Raw genomic sequence first — 20,448 nt, 5'->3', positions numbered from 1 at the left:
CTTAAAACAGAAGTTAGGTAGTATCTGTTCTGTGTTCAGAACTCTTCAGTGCTTTTCCGGCTCACTTAGAATAAAACCTGCATTTCTTGCATTATCCTATAAGGGCCTAAGTGATCTGTTCCACCTAACCCTCCGCACCCACCCACCCTAACTAATTTTCTAACCTCATCTGTTGCTTTCTCTCTTATTTATTCCATCCCAGACTTCTTGCTATGATCACTTCTGAAAGTTTTCACCTCAGGAACTTCCTTTTATTCTGCCTAAAATGTTCTTGCCCTAGATTTACACATGGTTCTCTCCCTCACAGGTGTGGGATGATCAGATGATCACTACCCAGTGAGGTTTTCCCTAACCACCGTATTTCTAATTGCATACCCTCAGCAACTCTTCAGTCTCTGTTTTATTTTGCTCCACAGTATGTATTGTCTAACATATATTTATTTACTTCTTGTTTTGTTTAGTGTCTGTACCATATACTGTAATTTTAAGAGGTCAGGAATATTTGTACACTTAGTTCATTATCGTCAGCACTAGAAGTAGTACGTGGGAATATGGTGAAATAAAGCTTTATTGTAAAGAAAAGACTCAGTAAAATACTTGTGAATTTAAATCCATGATCATGCTTTACAGTTGCCATGTACTATACTGTGAATATGTGAAGATTCAAGTTATCTCAGATCATTCAGATTCAAGTTATTTCAGATCATTTTTCTTAGTATTAAAACAATTAAGTAGAGCTTATGTTTTTGCCAGTATAGTAGCTTTGGGGGGGGCAGTATTATTTATCCTTTAGCTGTTGCTAATAGTCTGACATGGTTCACAACCTATTGCTGAATTTGTAATTTATATTGGAGAATGTGTGTGTGTACTCTTTTGTATGTTAATATATAGCTATCTATGGCTAGACAGTTAACATGTACAGTTAAGCTCATTTGCAGAACTGTCATCTTCTACTAAGTGGTGATAGGCAATTAACAGGTAATTAGCCATATTTCCAATGTTTAAGTAAATAAGGTGTTTAAATAGAAATGTAAGCCCTTACCACGCTTTTTTAAAAAGCACAGGTTGCAACTTTTGAGGTAGTAAATGAATTAATGGCAAATCAGAAGGTCATTTTATATTTGTTACATGATAATAAAATATTTAGTTTTAAATTAGAGTAGGTTCTAATTTGGGATTAAAATATCTGAATGAGGGTCACCTGGGTGGCTTAAAGCCTCTGCTTTCGGCTCAGGTCATGATCCCAGTGTCCTGGGATCAGGCCCTCCATCGGGCTCTCTGCTTAGCAGGGAGCTGCTTCCCCCTCTCTGTCTCTGTCTGCCTCTCTGCCTACTTGTGATCTCTCTCTGTCAAATAAATAAATAAAATCTTTAAAAAAAAATCTGAATGGTAAGTTGACTATTTTTAAACAATATAATTATTTACACATACTAATTTTAAATTGTTCCAAGCCATTATGCATTTTTAAAATAAAGTTTGTATTCCTAGGGTTAACTTCTTTTAACAGTGCCAGGGCTAAAGGAATTCCAGTGCTTGATGGAGAAGCAGAGAGAGCATAGTGTAGTAGACCCCCAGATAGTTTGGTTACATAGCTCAGTAAACATTTCTTCCAGTTTGTCTGCTTATTTACTTTTAAATAATATCTTTGTTATCATTGTCAGTCTCAAGGATGATATATACTAATAAGGTTTTTTAAGAGGAGATGTAGCTTTTCAAATAACCATCTTGATAGTTGTAAGGTTTTTGTGGACTTGTCAGATCACATTGTATTTTTCTATTATGGGGCTAACAAAGAGCTTCACTAGGAGGAGTATTAGTTTTGCCATTTTTGTTTTGTGTTTTGTATTATTATTTTGTTTAATCCATGGTTTCTTTGTAGGAATCTTCTGCAGCTTGTTCATTGTATGAGTAAAAACCAAGTCATATCCATAATTGCACTGAACTGGGCACAAGAAAACTGCCATATATGTCACAGTATACTGAAAAAGAGCCAGCAGGTAAGCAGAGTTTGTCAATTCCTCTATATTGAGGACTTTGTATTTTTCTCTCAAGATACCTTGAATAGTGTACCTGACATGGAGTCATGGTCTTAATTTAAGGCCATTTTTGATTGGTATATTGAATATAAAGCTTAATTTCCAATTTTTGATATGAAAATAAGTATAAGTTCTTATTTTCTTTCTGTACCCCCTTGGCTACTATTTTGCTTTCCATTTTGGAGACTATTCCTTTGGAGGAGTTGTAAAGGGTACTGTTTCTGTAGTCAAACTCTTCAGTTACTGGACGGTTACTAAATACTGAATTTTAACTTTAATTTTTTTGATCTTTAAAATGAAGTACAATATCTGTCTCATAAGTTTGTTGCAGGAATTAAATAACAATGTAAAACTTGATTACTCTATGTTATAAATAATGTGTTTTTTATCTGTGCTTGGAAGCAGTTATATTGTTTTAATGCAATAAAACAAAAATATGTAATTGTTCCTTTGATTGTTTCATATACTGTGAGAAAATTTTTTTTACCTCTTGTATAATATATGTAAAATCTAACTGACTAAAGAAATTTAAACCTTTTATATATAGATGTGATAATGTTCTTAGTTAAAGGTGCTACTGTTTACTACTATATATGCTTCAGCCATCAGAACTTAGTATTAAAGTTGTTCAAATGTTGATGGGTTTTGCTACCATAGTGTATACCATTGGTAGTTTTGGAAGGTGGGGTAGCATGTCTTTGACTTGGCTCATTGCTGTTTTCTTTTGGAGAATTTTATCTGACCCTAATATTTGGAGTATGTTTTATTATGGCCCAGTTGGTTCTTCATGATAGTACCCAGTTAAAGTTATCTATTACCTTGGATAGGAATGCATTCACTTTTAATGTAATTGAAACCATCATTTCATGTACTAGTAATTCAAGGAGGTATTAAGGAGTTATACATAAGGTACTTTACTTAGATAATTTGGAGGATCATTGTCCAATCCTTAATGAGCTTTTGCAGTATGGTGTATGAATTTTGCACATGAGAAATTGCTTTTATTAGGTTACATCATAAAAATCTAAAATATCTTAAAGATACCAACCTTAAAAGCTATTTTTGGGGGTAAAGAGGCATATAACTCTCATAATATTTAATGTATACTTTTCAGGTATGTTTTACAGTATTAATAAGGTGTACTGGATGTTCAGTAGCATATGATTTGGCAAGAAATAGCATTTATGTTGAAATATTGCCCCTACTGGTCACCAGAATAAAAGTCATTGTATGCCTCTCTTATTTTTTAACTCTGTTTTTCAGCAATGGATCAAGAATCCAGCAAGGCTGCCTGGCCCAAACCAGCAGGAGGATATCAGACAATCACAGGCAGGAGATATGGAAGAAGACATGCATATGTCAGTTTTAAACCATGTATGACGAGGCATGAAAGAAGTTTAGGTCGGGCTGGTGATGACTATGAAGTGTTGGAACTAGATGATGTTCCAAAGGAAAATTCCTCAGGTGCGCAACATGGGATTATATAAGAGCTATCAATAAGCATGTAGGAATTGATCTTGTAATATTTGAGATTGTGTGTGGGTTTTATGTGTCTATGATACATTTCTCTCAAGAATTCTATTTTGGTATTTTAATTGAATTTAATATTATACAATTAAACATAGACAAAAATAGAATACAGTCAGTCATTAAAATACAGCTACATTGCCATGGCAGTGATTACCTTATCACATCCTTTAGCCAGTGGAGATCCTCAGCTTTCGAAAAAAAACTTTAATGTGAACTGAATATGTTTTTCTTGCATATTATATTTAATAGCTTTTTTGTTTTAATTGTATCTCCAAATAATTTAGGTTGGCTAATTTGATTTTTTAAAATCATTTTATGATGTATGAATGTCAAATAATAGTTATTTAATTAAAATTTCTTAATTATTCTGTGGTCTGGGAAAGTATTTTGCATATATGCATGTACTTTAATTACACATCTTTGGGCTACACATCTGTGGTCATCTTATTCTGAGCAAATTTGATAATTCTAGGTTATTTTTACTGTCATTTATAAACAAGAGCCTAAATTATTAGCTAATAAGTTCATTCTGTTAAAGAAGCCTTTCTCTGATATGATGAGACTGCTCTTTAGTTATTTATAATTCATAAATTTTTGTTCCAACAAAATGGGTATCATCCAGCAAAACTCAGATGTCATCATTCTTTATTATTACATTAGTAGTAATAAAAGGTAATCAGGCTTAAAGTGATTTATAGAATAGATATGATTTTATTTTTGTCCCAAGATATGACAGACTATGGCAAAGAGATTCAGCTTGTTGACTTTTTGTTGTTTTGCAGTCATAGCTGTAACATATCTAAAGTTAACTCATTATTATAGATGCATTATAAGAATCCATTCTGGGAGTAGAAATCTAATATATATCTGGGAACTGAGATATAATCTTCTGAATTGACATCAGACACAATCGAATTTCATTTCTGTTAGATCTGTAACCTGTTCTTTTATCTCTGAAAAATACTGTTGCAGTTATTTTAGCTGCCCATAATAAAAGAAGTTAAGTTTGTATTGTGCACCCTAACAACTGGGAGGACAGATTGGTTACCCTATGACTTGACTTATACCTCTCCTTTTAATGTCTTTTACAGAATGTTTTAGGTATCTGGATTTAGGCAAAAAACCTCCTAAAGACATCTGAGGCAGAGGATACTGAAGGGCTCTACAATGGCATAAATGAACTCATAGGGTAACCGGTGTGCCCTCTTTAAGGGTGGGAGCATAGAAGTACCTGCCAGAGAAATTCAGTCATACTCAAGCGCATAATTATTAGTATAATATCTGCTTAAATAGTCATTAGTAAATAAAATTATATTTAATGTCTCCAAATATGTTTTCTTTATTCTCTGTGAAGGTTCCAGTCCATCGGATCAAGTTCATTCTTCTTTACCCAATGACACTTTATTTGAAAAAAGTGAAACCGAAATTCCCATTTGTGATACAACATTGAATCAAACCATTGAGAGCAGTCCATCCTTTGCTGCAGTACATCATAGCGAGGAGGGCAGGGAGACTTTAGGAAGCAGTACAGATCTTCATAATCACTCTGAGGGAGAATATACTACAGAAGCTTGCAATGCTTCAAGTGTACAACATGGAATTTCATTGGTTCAGACTGACTCTTATAATCCAGATGGCACGCATGGAGAGGCCAGTGACCGTCTTCAGCTTTCTGCAGAAGTTGTGGAAGGTGGTGGCTATCAGGAAGCATTGGGCAATACAATATTTGAGTTGGCAAATGGAGAGGTAGAGGCATACACTGGTCTTTCACCACCAGTTCCCTCTTTTAACTGTGAAATAAGAGATGAATTTGAAGAGCTAGATTCAGCACCTTTAGTCAAAAGTTCTACTGGTGATACTGAGTTTGTCAGTGAGAACAATCAGGAATTTCAGAGGTCCTCTTCTGAAGATGAAGTTGTTAGAAAGAAACAACAAAATGATACTAGCCAGGAGAGTCAGAGAGAAAATGCAGCTGAAGATGCAGTGTGTGCTCCCAGGCATATCTGCAGTGAACAAAATACTAGTGATAAGGGAAAGAACCAGGGAAGTTTTCCTGAACAGGTAGTAAGGCCCAAAGTTAGAAAACTGATAAGTTCAAGCCAGGTGGACCAAGAAACAGGTTTTAATAGGCATGAGGCTAAACAAAGAAGTGTTCAGAGATGGAGGGAGGCTTTGGAAGTTGAGGAAAATGGCTCAGATGACCTATTAATAAAATGTGATGACTATGATGGAGAACATGACTGCATGTTCTTGGATCCACCTTACTCAAGAGTTACGCATAGGGAAACAGAACATAACCAAGTAACAGCGGAAAGTGGAGCCACAGCAGGAAGGCAAGAAGTGGTGGATAACACCTTTTGGAATGGCTGTGGAGATTATTACCAGCTGTATGACAAGGATGAAGATAGGTAAGATTTTGTACTTTTGTCTGATTGTGTGGTTTATTTCAAAGTGGTTTATTTCTACCAACCATAACGTTTGATGGATGGGCTCTTTGACATGGTCAGGGAATTAGGTACTTTGGCCAAATATTCTTATTTTCTCAGTGTTAACCACACATGCAAACTGCTGTTTAGTTACTTACAGTTATTTACAGAAACTTCCTTTGGGGCATTTCAGGAATTTATAGAAATTGTAATTTCAGAAAATTCTGATTAGTTCTTAACAAAAGGATAGAGATACTAATTATTTCATTTCTTAGTATTTCATATTCTTAGTATTTCAGTTTATAAACTATAAAGTAAACATTATTATATTAAAAAAAAATTCTGTGTTAATTCATCCTGGACTTAAAAAGTGATTTAAGATCACAGAAAATTTTGATAATACTGTATTAACTTTGCCAATATTTATTAATGTCACCTGTTTCTCTCTTCCTCTTGTTGCTCTTTTTTTAATTTTTATTTTTTTAAAGATTTTATGTATTTATTTGACAGAGATCACAAGTAGGCAGAGAGGTAGGCAGAGAGAGAGAGAGAGGAGGAAGCAGGCTCCCTTCTGAGCAGAGAGCCCGATGTGAGGCTCCATCCCAGGACCGTGGGATCATGACCTGAGCCACAGGCAGAAGCTTTAAACCACTGAGCGCCCATTTGTTGCTCTTTTGTTGTTGTTGCGCCCCCTTGTTGCTCTTTTTATCATTAGGTTTATTTTTTGCCTATTTATAGGTAAAATATATGTATAAAAATATATACCACACCACAATGTGATATATATTATTTCCCCTATTTATAGACCTGGTAACTGAAGCACAGGAGAGTTGACTTCCCAAGGTAACGAAGCTAGTAAATTCTGGAGCTGGAATTTGCATTTCTACTTGCTGCCTAATACAAATGGGTATCTCAAGAGAACATACAACTTTCTTTCTTTTTTTTTTAAGAGGGAGAGAGAGAGAGAGCGTGAGCAGGGTGAGGAGTTGAGGAGCGGATGGGCAGAAGGAGAGGGGGAAAGAATCTTAAGCAGGCTCCATGCCCAGGGCAGAGCCAGACTTGGGGCTTAATCTTAACAACCCTGAGATCATGACCTGAACCAAAATCAAGAGTCAGATGTTTAACTGACTGAGCCACCCAGGTGTCCCACAGCTTTTCATAGAGTAAGCATTCTGTGTTCCTCGTATATAGAATATTTCCCCCCCCAAAACTGTAAGACCATAAAAAGAAGAGAGAAATGGAAAATTTCTTTGTCCAGCTTCTGATTTTCATTACTCTCGAGTCCAGATTTTCACAGACTTTGGAGCTAATTGGAATAGATCTTGCTCAGTTAACAGTGCAGTTTCAAGATCTTACTGACTTGTAGAAATAATGGTTACTTTTTATTTTTAACTAGAGAGTAGTACAAAGGAAGAAATTTTTCCTCTTAAATATGAATACATTTTATGTATTTCATATCACAAAATTAATAAAATGTATTTGGTTTTCTTTGGACATATGGATAAAGCTTGTATAATGTAGCATAAGTAACTTGTAGAAACAGTTGAAATCTAATTTCTACTACTGTCTTTTTTTTTTTTTTAAGATTTTATTTATTTATTTGACAGACAGAGATCACAAGTAGGCAGAGAGACAGGCAGAGAGAGAGAGAGGGAAGCAGGCTCCCTGCTGAGCAAAGAGCCTGGTGTGGGATTCGATCCCAGAACTCTGGGATCATGACCTGAGCTGAAGGCAGAGGCTTTAACCTACTGAGCCACCCAGGTGCCCCATCTACTACTGTCTTTAAGTTGTAAACTTCAAGGGCTAGCAGACTATATTTATATAACCTACTGTTTTTTAAGTCTAAGAGTAAAATTCATTAAGAACTTCTCCCTAACTTATTTGTTTTTTCAATTTAGGCCCATAGTCTTTTATGCAGAATCCACAAAGTTCTTTTTAAAATGGAAATTGAAATCAGAATCTTAATTGGTACTAACTTATTTGATGCAGATCTGGATCTGAACTAACGTGAGGCCTTTTTTTGGAGCATTCCTAACATTTATTGCAGAAATATGAAAGTGTTTGATTACTAAGTTTTGGGGTTAGACCCCACTGGGAATTATTAAATAATACATCTGAATCTCAGCAGGAAAAAATCTGACTTTTAAAACATACTCAACCCTAAGATTTTTGGATTAGATTATGAACCTTTACTATACCTCTTAGGTTACTATTAAAAAATAATAATAACATCAACTTACCATTTTAGATAACTTATCTTTTTCAGAACATAAGAGTGTTGCATTTTTATACCAGTTACATTTTTGCTTTCTTGAAGAAAATAATTTAAGTTGGACATACCTTCATCTTTGGAGACACACTAGTCAAAAAAATAATCCCCCCCCCTTTTTTTTTTGCTTTTTATAGTCAAGCCTAATGTCATATAATAAAATTAATGAATCTTTTGCATCGTTTATCAGCCTCAAAAGTAGTTTTCTTGGCTCTTCCTTTAAATTGATTGTGTGTGTGTGTGCACGCGTGTGTGTGTGTGTGTGAGAGAGAATAGGGTTAGTATTTCATTTGCCTACAATGACTGTGGACTTTGAATGGTTATAGGGTGTTGTCTTAATATGTTTAATTATAATTTGGTTCCTTAAGTGATACACCAGTATTCTAAACAATGATAGATTTTTTAAAAAAATAGAATATACAGAGGAAGAAAACACAGTTAGTAGAAACTTCTTTTTCTTTCATTTTTTGGTAATATATCGATTTATAGAACCTGAAGTTGAGTTGGCCTTAAAAGATTAAACTAATTTCGGAGTAATCTTTAAGACACAATGGAATGCCAGAAACACTTAGGGATTTTTTTGTTTGTTTAAGACTACCATCACAGAATAAATTCTCAAGGATAATGATTTTACCTAGGATTCCACTCCCGTTTGGATCTGTAACCCTTGAGATAGGTTTAAGACCAAATTGCAACTGTCTGGCGGATTGAGGAATATTTCTATGCTGTTTCCAGTTCTTCTGCCCTCAACTCCCTGCAAAGGATCACAGTTGCCAGAATGTCTTTTAGTATGCTGTCAGATAAAGGTTGAAATTTAATAACCATACATTCCTACTTAGTTTCATTTTGTCACTTGTTCATTTACTTGATGTTGATGCTGTAGTCCTGCTGATTTCTGATAATAGCAGACTGGAGAAATGGGGAAACACAGTGACTACACAATGAGTGTCTTGAGAAAGAAGGTATAAATACCCTTTACCTTGAGTCTGAGATTCTTTTTGAGTTTTCTTTGCTTTGTAAAACTTAAAGATGCTGTACTTGAAAATTTTTCTTGTCATGTTTATATTATAATAGCTACAAATAGGACCCTCTTATCCAGAACTTAACTAAAATCACTGTGACATTTTTAGTTATAGAAATTTTGGCCACTTTTTAAAAATATAGTTAAAAAAATACATAGTTCATATATTCTTTAAAAGTGAAAAGTATTTGAATGAATGCATGATCGATTTCCATCCTGAAAACTTTTTTAAATGATCACTTAATCATATCTGAAACATTACACTATATGGAATAAGCATTGCAGCTGGTAGAATTGCTCTGAGCTGTTTGACAGGAACTGAACACCACCTTATTAAATTAGAATTGTGAGGGGAATTTTAATAGGCAGTATGTAATTACCAGACTTGGAATTAGACCAAAGAGCTAAGGTTAACATCCTGCTCTTTTGAAATATACCCTGAGAACTTTAATAACTGTTTGATGACAAGATCTTGAGATGAACAGAACCTTTTAACCATGCCAGCACATTTTAACCTTGGCTCTGAGTGAAGGAAGAGGCATGCCATCCACTGACCATTTCTTAGAGCAGTTGAGGTTTCTTTCACAGTTTTTCTGTCCCTAAGCCTTGACATTGCTTAAAAGGTTAAAAGGTTAAACAGAAAAAACCAAAAACCAAAACACTTACCTAAGATAAATGTTGAATGTTTTTGTTGTGAATGATGTTGAGAAAATAAAAGGAGTATTAGCTCTTTAGTTGATTTCAGTTTGTTATATTCAAAAAGGATTTGTTGAAATCTTCCTAAGTGTCAGACTTTCTGCCAGGTACTCTGTAAATGGAAATAATGATTCCTGTTCTCTTGGTGTTCACCACCCTTCTGAGGAAGATAAAACGTAATGGTAATTATCATGAGACTAAATTAAGCTCCTTGCTGAAGGAGCTCCTCTGATATCCCTACAAATGAGGCATCTATGAGCAGCCAGCAGAGATCCTAAAGCATATCCTGTAACATTTTAGCACACCTTTTTATCTTATTTCCAAGTTCCTAAAAGTTTAGAAGGAGTAAGTTAGGGATAAAGAGCTTTGTTCCTCAGGCATGTTAGGGAGTTACAGATGACAATATTCTGATATTTAGGGAAAAGGCTGGAAAGTTGTAAAATGCAGGCACAGTTCAGAACCATCTGGGCCTTATTTACTAAATGAAGCAGACTTATAGATTGGAACAACTACCATTTGTAGCATTGTATTACAGCATAGTTCATTGTTAATGATAAAATGTCCCAGACTGCTTAGATTATTATATTCAGTATACTGTCTGAAAATGATATGTCCTAACATCATTTCCATCCAAAGTATTTTCAATAAAATTCAAAAAGTGTTTTTGATCCTCAGCTAGTCACATAACAAAATTATCCAAAATATAGTTCAGTTTTTATGGATGTGATAAATGTCACAGAAGACTAACAAACCAGTTCTTTGGGGGAATTTAAGGAATAAGTTTGCTTATGGATGCTTTTACTTCTGTATCATATTTCTTTTTTTTTAATTTTTTATTTTTTATAAACATATTTTTTTGGTGTATCATATTTCTATCTAAGATTTGTACTACACAAATTCTTATTTGCATAGAAATCACATATAATTTTATTCTATATGTGAGAAAATGTTTTCGGTTCACAATTGAATGTGTAAAATGTAACATTGAAGTTATAGTTGACTGCTTTTGAATATAGCTCTAAATGCTAATGGGAGACAGTACCAATGAGAGGCCATATGAAAATCGAAGTGGTACTTAAGTTTTATTTTGAGAATTTAAAATTTTTTAACTCATTTGCTCTTATATTCAAGGACAAATGGGTCCTCACTATCCATCATTGTTTTGTATCCTATTTGTTCTGTTGCTTATTCTACTTGAAAAGTTATTTTTAAATCTTTTCTCTCTGCTCTTATTTCCATACACTCCTGTCACTCTCAGTAAATAACTTTGTTTCTTGCTTTCCTGGAGATGGTAAAATGATCAAATCTGAACTTTTTCTTGTTTTCCTTTTCTCCATATAGCAACATGTTAGTATCCTTTCCTGTTTTTTCTTTAATGAAGAGAGGTGACTAGTCTCATTCTGTGTCTATAGTCATATCCGACACCTGACTTTATTAATCTTATACCAAAGTTGCTTCCCTCTACCTCATTCTGTAATTTTTCTAAACCTCAAGGGGAAACCTTCACTTGATCTTGCTTTTCCTTTAACCACTTGCCTGTTTGTTTTCTGTTCCACTGCTGAATTTTCAGAATAAATATTCCATACCCACTGTTTCTGTTCCTGCACTCTGCATTTTTAAATGCTTTGAAATCTAACTCCCAGTGTTATTTCTATATCCTCTGATATTAACAGTGACCTCTTCTTTGTCACATCCAGTTGACTTTTCTTGGTAACCGTTTTTGTTTTGTTTTGTTTTAATACTTCTGTTAAGCAGTTTGTTCACCCTTTCCTATTCTGTGATTTCTTTTCCATTGACCTATGTTTGGTTTCTCTTTGGTGTGTCTTCTCTGAACCTCGGGTCTGCAGACTTTTAAAAGGGTAACCAGATAGTAAATATTTTAGGCTTTGTGGACCAAAAAACAAAATCAAGGATACTATCTAGGTATTTACATAACTGTTTAAAAATGCAAACAAAGAAAAGAAAAAAGACATTCTTAGCTTCCAGTCCATTAAAAAACAGGTGGCCAGATTTGGTTAAAGGGCCAGAGCATAGTTTTCTGACCCCTGGTATAAAGAGACTAAGACTAAAGCGTATTGGGTGACCAGGAGGCTGATTTTGATGTTCAGTAAGACAAACCAAGGGTTCAGAGTAGATTTTCTTAGGTAGAGAAAAGAGGAAAATGGTGGTGTGCTGGCTGGAAATCCAGTTGAAATGTCTAAGCAGACAGCTTATATAATAAAGTAGCTACCACCTTTACTAAATGTTTGTCATTTTCCAAAAACTATTCTAAACATTTTATTTACAGTATTCATTTAAACATCATAAACCTCTCTGCTCAGCAGGGAGCCTGCTTCCTCCTCTCTCTCTGCCTGCCTCTCTGCCTGCTTGTGACCTCTGTCTGTCAAATAAATAAATAAAATCTTTAAAAGAAAAAAAAAAAGATTTGCTAACAGTTACTGATGGCGTATTATTTACCAGGCTCTGTTAAAATGTTTTGTAGGTATTAATTCATTTACTTCTCATATGAGCTCAGTGAATTATTATGTACTGTTACTAAATTCACCTGATGTGTGAGTGATAAAGGCACAGTAAGGTTAAGTTACTTTTTCACAACTACTAAGTGGTGGGTTCAGATCCAAGCAGACTGACTCCAGAACCTGTGTTCTCAACAACTGTACCTTAAGACATAGCATTAATGTATGACTGCAGCAAAAATAGAGAAGGCAGTAGGTAAATGGTTTAATTTTATGAAATATTGCTTTAGTAAAGTGAAGGATTTTGGAGTAATATTATGTATGTACTATTTGATATAAATTAAAGCAATAGTGATATTTAAAATGCATCTTTTAAGTGAGGGGAGGGAATGAGATTAAATTTAGGGACACCAATTAATAATTGACTTCCAGGTCTAGGTTTAGAAAAGAATACTGGAACCAGGATTTTTAGGGGAAATGGAGACAAAGGAGACATTTTACAGAAAAAATGGAATGTAAAAAGGATTTAAACATAGGAGTTCATGAGATGTCAAAGATACATGATATTCAGCTTGTGAGCAGGGTAATGCTATTAGCAGATAGAAAATCAAGAAATTTACCTGTCAAGTAAGTTTTGTTTTATAGCTTTTGAAAAGGAGGGTGAAAATCTAAAACTTTCTGGATGGCTAGGTGGTCAGGGCTAGTATATATATTTAAAAGTTACCTATTTAGGGGTATGGATTATATATAATGAATAACAGTGATACAGGGCAGGGATATGCAGATTTTTTCCCTAAAGGGCCGGAGAGTATATATTTTAAATTTTGTAAGAGGTAGAATTAAAGACAAACTTACAAAAAAAGAAAAGAAAAGAAAAAACATATTTTTCATCCAGAGACCCTAGGAAAAACAAATTTACCAATCTGTGACATAGGCTTCTTAAATATATTGACTATTGATCATAGGCATTCTTTTTATGTTACAGTTTGGAGATAGTCCATCAATTATTTCACTAAGTTAAAAAAAAATTCAGAGGTTTTTAGGTACTGATTTCTGGACAGGAGCATAAAATACTTAAAATATGAGATTTCCTTTTTAAATAAGTTAAGTTGCCAGAAATTAATAAAGAAAGCTTACTGTAATTGTTAATGAGATACCAAAATTGGAACTGGAATATAGCTTCAAATTTGAGAGGCTTCGTAATTGAGGAAACTTAGTTCAAGAACTCTTTTTTTTTTTTTTTTAAGATTTTATTTATTTGACAGAGAGAAATCACAAGTAGACGGAGAGGCAGGCAGAGAGAGAGAGGGAAGCAGGCTCCCCGCTGAACAGAGAGCCCAATGTGGGACTCGATCCCAGGACCCTGAGATCATGACCTGAGCCGAAGGCAGCGGCCTAACCCACTGAGCCACCCAGGCGCCCCAGTTCAAGAACTCTTTTAAAACTATTATCTATGTTAGATGTTTACACTGATACAAATCTAGAAATGGTTTACTTAGATTATTTTTTAGATTACAGAAAATTTTACAAAATAAAAGCAATTAGGGTCCTATTCAACTGAAGGAATATCTTTTACTTGCTATGCCAGAGCTATATAGCATTCCTTCTCCAGAATGCTCGTACTTTGCTGCCTATCATTTACTGAAGATAGGAAGTTGATTTTACTTTTTTACGTGTAACTTCTCAGAGCTTACATTACATTAGTGCTACTCTTTTTTAATAGCATTTTGATCTCTTCGGTTTATCTGCCTATAGAAGGAGGAACTCATTAACTAGTCTAGTTAATATATCATTATTAATATAACCACTAGTGATACATCATCATAAAAGTTATTTCCTACTAATTATCACTTCTTTCAGAAACAAACTAAAATTTATAATTTCTTTTTCTTAAAAATCATGGCACCAAAGGGAAATCTTTAAGGGGATTTTTTTTTTAAAGATTTTATTTATTTGACAAAGAGATCAGAAGTAGGCGGAGTGGAGGGGGGGAAGCAGGCTGCCTGCTGAGCAGAGACTCTGATGCAAGGCTTGATCCCAGGCCCCTGAGGTCATGACCTGAGCCAGAGGCAGAGGCTTAACCCACTGAACCCCCCCCCAGGTGCCCCAAGGGGATTCTTGATCAGCATGGTTGATATGGTTGGAAAGGGCATTTAAGATTTATTTTCACCATTAATAAGTACAAGATAACTGTACTTTAAGAGTGGTTAAATGTAACCAATTAACCAAAGTTAAAAAATATAACCAAAAGTCATTTTCTGAGGTTCTTCATTAACCCTTCTATCGTACATTTTGGTTCCTTATCTACATATTTTCTTGCAGGGAAATTTATTTTGTGTTCACAGTTCTACCAAAAGACGTTAGTAAAGATTAGTCAGTGCAGCTTTTTATGAATTTGAATCTCATTTCACTTTAAAGTCTTTTGTAAAAAAGGAAGGAAAAAATCGTTAAGCTTTTGAAACATGGTAATAGTGGAAATTTATTCATAGAGAATATGTCCCCAGTTGTCAGTATGTAATTAGAAAGTTGTTTTAGTCGGGGTAGATGAGTAATAAATCTGTTATTTATTTCAGAAAACATTTAATTTATGATTACCAAATTAAAATTTTATTTAGATACACGTCTAAAAAATAAAGAACCTTGTATCTAAGCACCATGGAATTACTTACTTTAGTGAAGAAAATAATGAATTGACATTTCTGTGACTTGCCTTATGCTTTATTCATCGGAAAAAGTTACATTCTGCTGAATGTATTTATTTCTGTCTTTACTTTTAAAATATTTTTTTTAAATTGACTTGGCACCCGATGAAGCATGTGTGGCATAGTCGTACACTGTATACTGTGATGCCTCCAAATGACAAATGCACAAATAGTGACGTTACTGTATTTCTGTTCTGAATTTGCAGTTCAGAATGCAGTGACGGAGAATGGTCTGCCTCATTGCCTCATCGGTTTTCTGGTACAGAAAAAGATCAGTCATCAAGTGATGAAAGCTGGGAAACTTTGCCAGGAAAAGATGAGAATGAACCTGAATTACAGAGTGATAGCAGTGGTCCTGAAGAAGAAAACCAAGAATTGTCTCTACAGGAAGGGTATGTTTAACAGTGAGATTTATTATTTTTATGTGTATCGTCTGAGAATTGTATCCCATCACATTCAGATGTTGGGGATGCTGTTAATTTGCATATACAAGCCTCTATGTAGGACCAGTAAATCCTACTGATCTTTTTTTTTTCATTATACTTTTGGTATTTTACAAAGATCAATTAGATTGAAAATTCTAGTAATTTCATTATCTTTTCTTGAGATACAGTATATATTTCCACTTTGCGTTAAAGAAAACTTGGACATATAAAAGCTGTTTTGACGGGGCACCTGGGTGGCTCAGTGGGTTAAGCCTCTGCCTTTGGCTCCGGTCATGATCTCAGGGTCCTGGGATCGAGCCCCGCATCAGGCTCTCTGTTCAGTGTGGAGCCTGCTTACCTCCTTTCTCTGTCTCTGCCTCTCTGCTTACTTGTGATCTCTCTCTTTGTCAGATAAATAAATAAAATCTTTTAAAAAAATAAAAGATGTTTTGATTGAGTTAGGTGTGAGTGAATTAGAGCTGCTGTTGCTCTGCAGTGGAGGTGATGGTGAGGGAAGGGGTAGACACAAGAGGGAAATCAGTGATTTATTCACAGATATGGAGAAAGTTTAAAAAGTTGAAGTTTTAATATTTCTGTCTAACTGCAACTGACAATAGCTCTGAAATCAGTGATTGTTAATAAGTGCCTTTGTCTTTTCCTAACTTTAATAGGAATGCTCTAGTTCTAGGGGTTGTCAGACTTAACACTGTGAAGGGCTGGATAGTAAATATTTTCAGCTTTGTGTGCCAGTCTCTATTGCAGCTACTCAACTCCGGTGTTGTAGTGTAAAAGTAGCCGTAAGATGATTTGTAAATGAATGGGTGTGGCTGTCTTCCAACAAAATTTTATTTATAAAAACAGTTGGCAGGTTGAAAATAACCCATGGGCATGGTTTATAACCCTTGCTCTGATACTTCCCAAGTAAGAATGATTCTGGCTGATTTACACACACAAAGCAGTACAGGTTGATTTATACACACACACACACACACACACACACACACACAATTTTTTTTCTAATATCCCCATACTTTATAGGTTTTTAGCAGGAATATTTGTCAAATTTTATCAAAGTTTTTTTTAACCATCAGTGGAAATTATCATAGTGATTTTTCATCTTTGACCTAATGATAATGAGAAATTATCTTTTTAAAAATTTTTACATTATTTTTTAAGATTTTATTTATTTATTTATTTGACAGAGATATACAGAGAGCCAGAGAATACAGGCAGGGGCAGTGTCAGAGGAAGAAGGAGAAGCAGGCTCCCAGCTGAGTAGGGAGCCCAGTGTGGGGCTCGATCCCAGGATCCTGGGATCATGACCTGAGCCAAAGACAGTAGTTTAACTGACTGAGCCACCCAGGTGCCCAAGGAATTATTTTGTTACCAAATTTCCTGATAGTTACCCTAGCTTCTTAAAATAAACAAAAATGATCACATAGTCATAGTTTGTTGTTTTAATGAGCTGCTGGATTCTGTTTGCTAATATTTGACATAGGATTTTTACGTTGAGATGCGTTAAGTGCCATTATGTCTTTTATCTGGATAAGTGTGATACTTGCCTGGCTAAAACAATGTATGTGTGCTTCTTTTTAGCCCTTTGATGTTTATCTTATTTATTCCCTTAAAGGTTGTTTAAATATTTTACTTCAATGGCTTATTTTAAAGATTTTTAGTATTTTCTTATGAAACTTAGGCTTGTGTTTTATTGTGAGGTAGTATCTATTTAAGTGTTTTTTCTGATAATTGGTTAGTTCTAATTTTTAGTCTCTCATGGAATCTATTTTGGTAGATATATTTTTATAACTTTCACCTTGGACTAACATTAAAATTTGTACTTCTCAAAAGGTAAATTTCCAGCTTGAGATGAATTCTGTAAGGTATAAGTACATTAGAAAATCTGTAAAGAAAGAAATTTATGAACGTAATTGTTTTGATCGTGATTGAAAATGGTGTTTTTTTTCCCTCATCTGATTTTATGTTTGATCTTCTTGAATCAATATTAGTTTACTAAGTATTATTAAATTGTGATAGTAATTATTCATTCAACAAATATATATTTAGGAATTAGTATGTACCAAGCATTGTGCTGGATTCTGGAATTAAGTGAGCAAGACAAACTAAGATTCCAGCTTGAAGCTTACACGGTGGTGGGAGAGGCAGGTATTAAGCAAAATACAAACTTGATGAATTACAAACTGTGATAATGACTGTGAAAGAAAGAAAACACTCATATGATAGAAAGCAAGTAATAGGCACCTGTGTTTTTTCCATTTTATTTTATTTCGTTTCTTTTCAGTGTTCCAGCATTCATTGTTTATGTACCACACCCAGTGCTCCATGTAATACATGCCCTCCTTAATACCCACCACCAGGCCCTCCTAACCTCCACCCCGCTCCGCTTCAAAACCCTCAGTTTGTTTCTCAGAGTCCACAGTCTCTCATGGTTTGTCTCCCCCTCCAGTTTCTCCCAGCTCACTTCTCCTTTCCATCTCCCACTGTCCTCCGTTTTATTCCTTATGCTCCACAAGTAAGTGAAACCATATGATACTTGACTCTCTCTGCTTAATTTATTTCACTCAGCATAATCTCTTCCAGTCCTGTCCATATTGATACAGAAGTTGGGTATTCATCCTTTCTGATGGAAGCATGATACTCCATTGTACATATGGACTATATCTTCTTTATCCATTCATCTGTTGAAGGGCATCTCGGTTCTTTCCAAAGTTTGGCAACTGTGGCCATTGCTGCTATGGGGTACAGATGGCCCCTTTTTTTCACTACATCTGTATCTTTGGGGTAAATACCCAGTAGTGCAATTGCAGGGTCCTAGGGTAGCTCTATTTTTAATTTCTTAAGGAATCTCCACACTGTTTTCTAAAGTGGCTGCACCAACTTGCATTCCCACCAACAGTGTAAGAGGGTTCCCCTTTATCCACATCCTTTCCAACACATGTTGTTTACTCTCCTGTTAATTTTGGCCATTCTCACTGGTGTAAGGTGATAATCAATGTGGTTTTGATATGAATTTCCCTGGTGGCTAACGACGAAGAACATTTTTTCATGTATCTGTTAGCCATCTGTATGTCTTCATTGGAGAAGTGTCTGTTCCTGTCCTCTGCCCATTTTTTGACATGATTATCTGTTTTGTGTGTGTTGAGTTTGAGGAGTTCTTTATAGATCTTGGATATCAGCCCTTTGTAGTGTCATTTGCAAATATATTATCCCATTCCGTGGGTTGCCTCTTTCTGGACTGTGTCCTTTGCTGTAATAGGCACCTATATTAATTAGAGTGGCCAGGGAGTACTTCTCTCAGGAACTGACCTTTGAGCTGGGATCTAAAAGATAAGAATTCATGGTTGAGAAGAGCTTCCTGGGCAAAAGGAAAGGTAAGAGCACAGGTATTAAAAAGAAAAAGGGCTTGATATGTTTAGAGGTAGTGGGGCTGAAGTGAAGGAGTGAAAAGAAGAGTGATAGGAGATGATGTGGCAGGTACCAAACTATGCAGGATATGTAGCAGCTGGAATTTATTCATAGAGCAGGGACATTTAAGTGGACAGTGAATTGCGTAATTGATCTGACACAAATTTGTAAAAGATTCACTCTTAACAATTTGTCTCCAGAATGAATTAGAAAGGTATTAAAGTATAAAAGAGAAAAGAAAGTTGGACTAGCCCTTGGACTAATGAGGATTAAAAAAAAAGTAAACAAGTTTGAGAATATTTTTGAGTTATAAGTAATAGGAGCGATTGAGTGTGAGATGAGGGAGAATGAGAAATCAGTTATGGCTGGGTTTTTTGGTTTGAGCAGTGGGTAGTTGCTACTGTCATTGAGATGGAAAGTAAGAACTCTCTTTGGAAGTTTTAAGTGCCATTTAGATATGCAGTGTAGATGATAAGTAGATGCTTGAATATTTTTAAGCTTAAAGGAAATGTCCCAGATTATAGTTAGATATAGAAATGTATGACTACAAACAGAAACATTTATGGTAGTCATCAGCTACTTGCATTCATACCGTACAATAATAAAGGCCAGTAATTCATTAAAAAAAATAAAAGTGAGGGATGGTTTAACAAGCACTCCACCCTGTGCAACACACAAACGCAAAAAACTGAGCATGTAGTAGGCTACAAAGCACAGATCAACACATTTCAAAGAATCAGTATTCTGCAGACTATATTCTCTGACACAATGCAGGTAACTTAGAAATAAATAATAAAAATATAAAAATTTTAAAAATCCATACATTTTAAATTGTTCATCCTCCTAAATAACCAGTAGGACAAAAAAATTATAACTGAAGTTTAAACTGCTCTCTACTTGCTGATAATGAGAATACCACCGTAATTAAAATTTGAGGGATGCAGTGAAATTGGTAAACAGAAATTTATCTTTCTAAATGCTTAAGTTAGAAAAGAAAAAAATCTGAACATGGAGGAACTACGCATTTAACTTAAAATAGAAAAGGAATATGAAAATAAAGAAAATAAAGAAATAAGAATTAAAATTAGGAAAGATAAGAGCATAACTCAGTAAGTTAGAAAAGAGTTATGATAGAAAGGATCAAAGAAATCAGAAGGTGATACTTTGAAAAGATTAAGAAAAATAGATAATCCAGTTGTATAGTGAACAAGAAAATAAAAACAAGGCACAAATAAATAATACTGAAATACAAAACTGTACATAGCCACAAATACAATAAAGACTGGATAGAGTAAAAAGAGTACTGTGAATTTTGTACCAGTAAATTTGAAAACTTAGAAGATACTGATAAATTTCCAGGAAAATAGAATTCACCAAAACTTATGGGAAGCCTGAATAATAATATAAGTATTACAGATATGTAATCAGTAGTTTAAAATCTTACTGTGAAGGGGTGCCTGGGTG

At 34.6% G+C, this 20,448-nt stretch overlaps 1 protein-coding gene across 5 annotated transcripts in view; it reads left to right on the top strand.

Annotated features, from left to right (window-relative positions):
- The window catches only part of PJA2 (praja ring finger ubiquitin ligase 2), a 71,246-nt gene that overhangs the window by 21,334 nt on the left and 29,464 nt on the right, over nt 1–20,448 (top strand). For 3 of the 5 annotated variants that reach the window (XM_059418342.1, XM_059418343.1, XM_059418345.1), the window contains 4 exons: nt 1,880–1,997; nt 3,300–3,500; nt 4,921–5,974; nt 15,343–15,528. In XM_059418342.1, the coding sequence (XP_059274325.1) occupies nt 1,967–1,997; nt 3,300–3,500; nt 4,921–5,974; nt 15,343–15,528 (1,472 nt within the window). In that variant the 5' untranslated portion in view covers nt 1,880–1,966. Of the gene's footprint in view, nt 1–307; nt 416–1,879; nt 1,998–3,299; nt 3,501–4,920; nt 5,975–15,342; nt 15,529–20,448 lie in introns of all 5 variants that reach the window. The other 2 variants (XM_059418344.1, XM_059418346.1) reach the window with 2 other exon arrangements.

This window comes from Mustela nigripes, chromosome 12, assembly GCF_022355385.1.
Source record: "Mustela nigripes isolate SB6536 chromosome 12, MUSNIG.SB6536, whole genome shotgun sequence".
Lineage (NCBI taxonomy): Eukaryota > Metazoa > Chordata > Mammalia > Carnivora > Mustelidae > Mustela > Mustela nigripes.
Note: the sequence above shows the minus strand (reverse complement) of the source record. Positions and strands in the feature narration are given on the sequence as shown.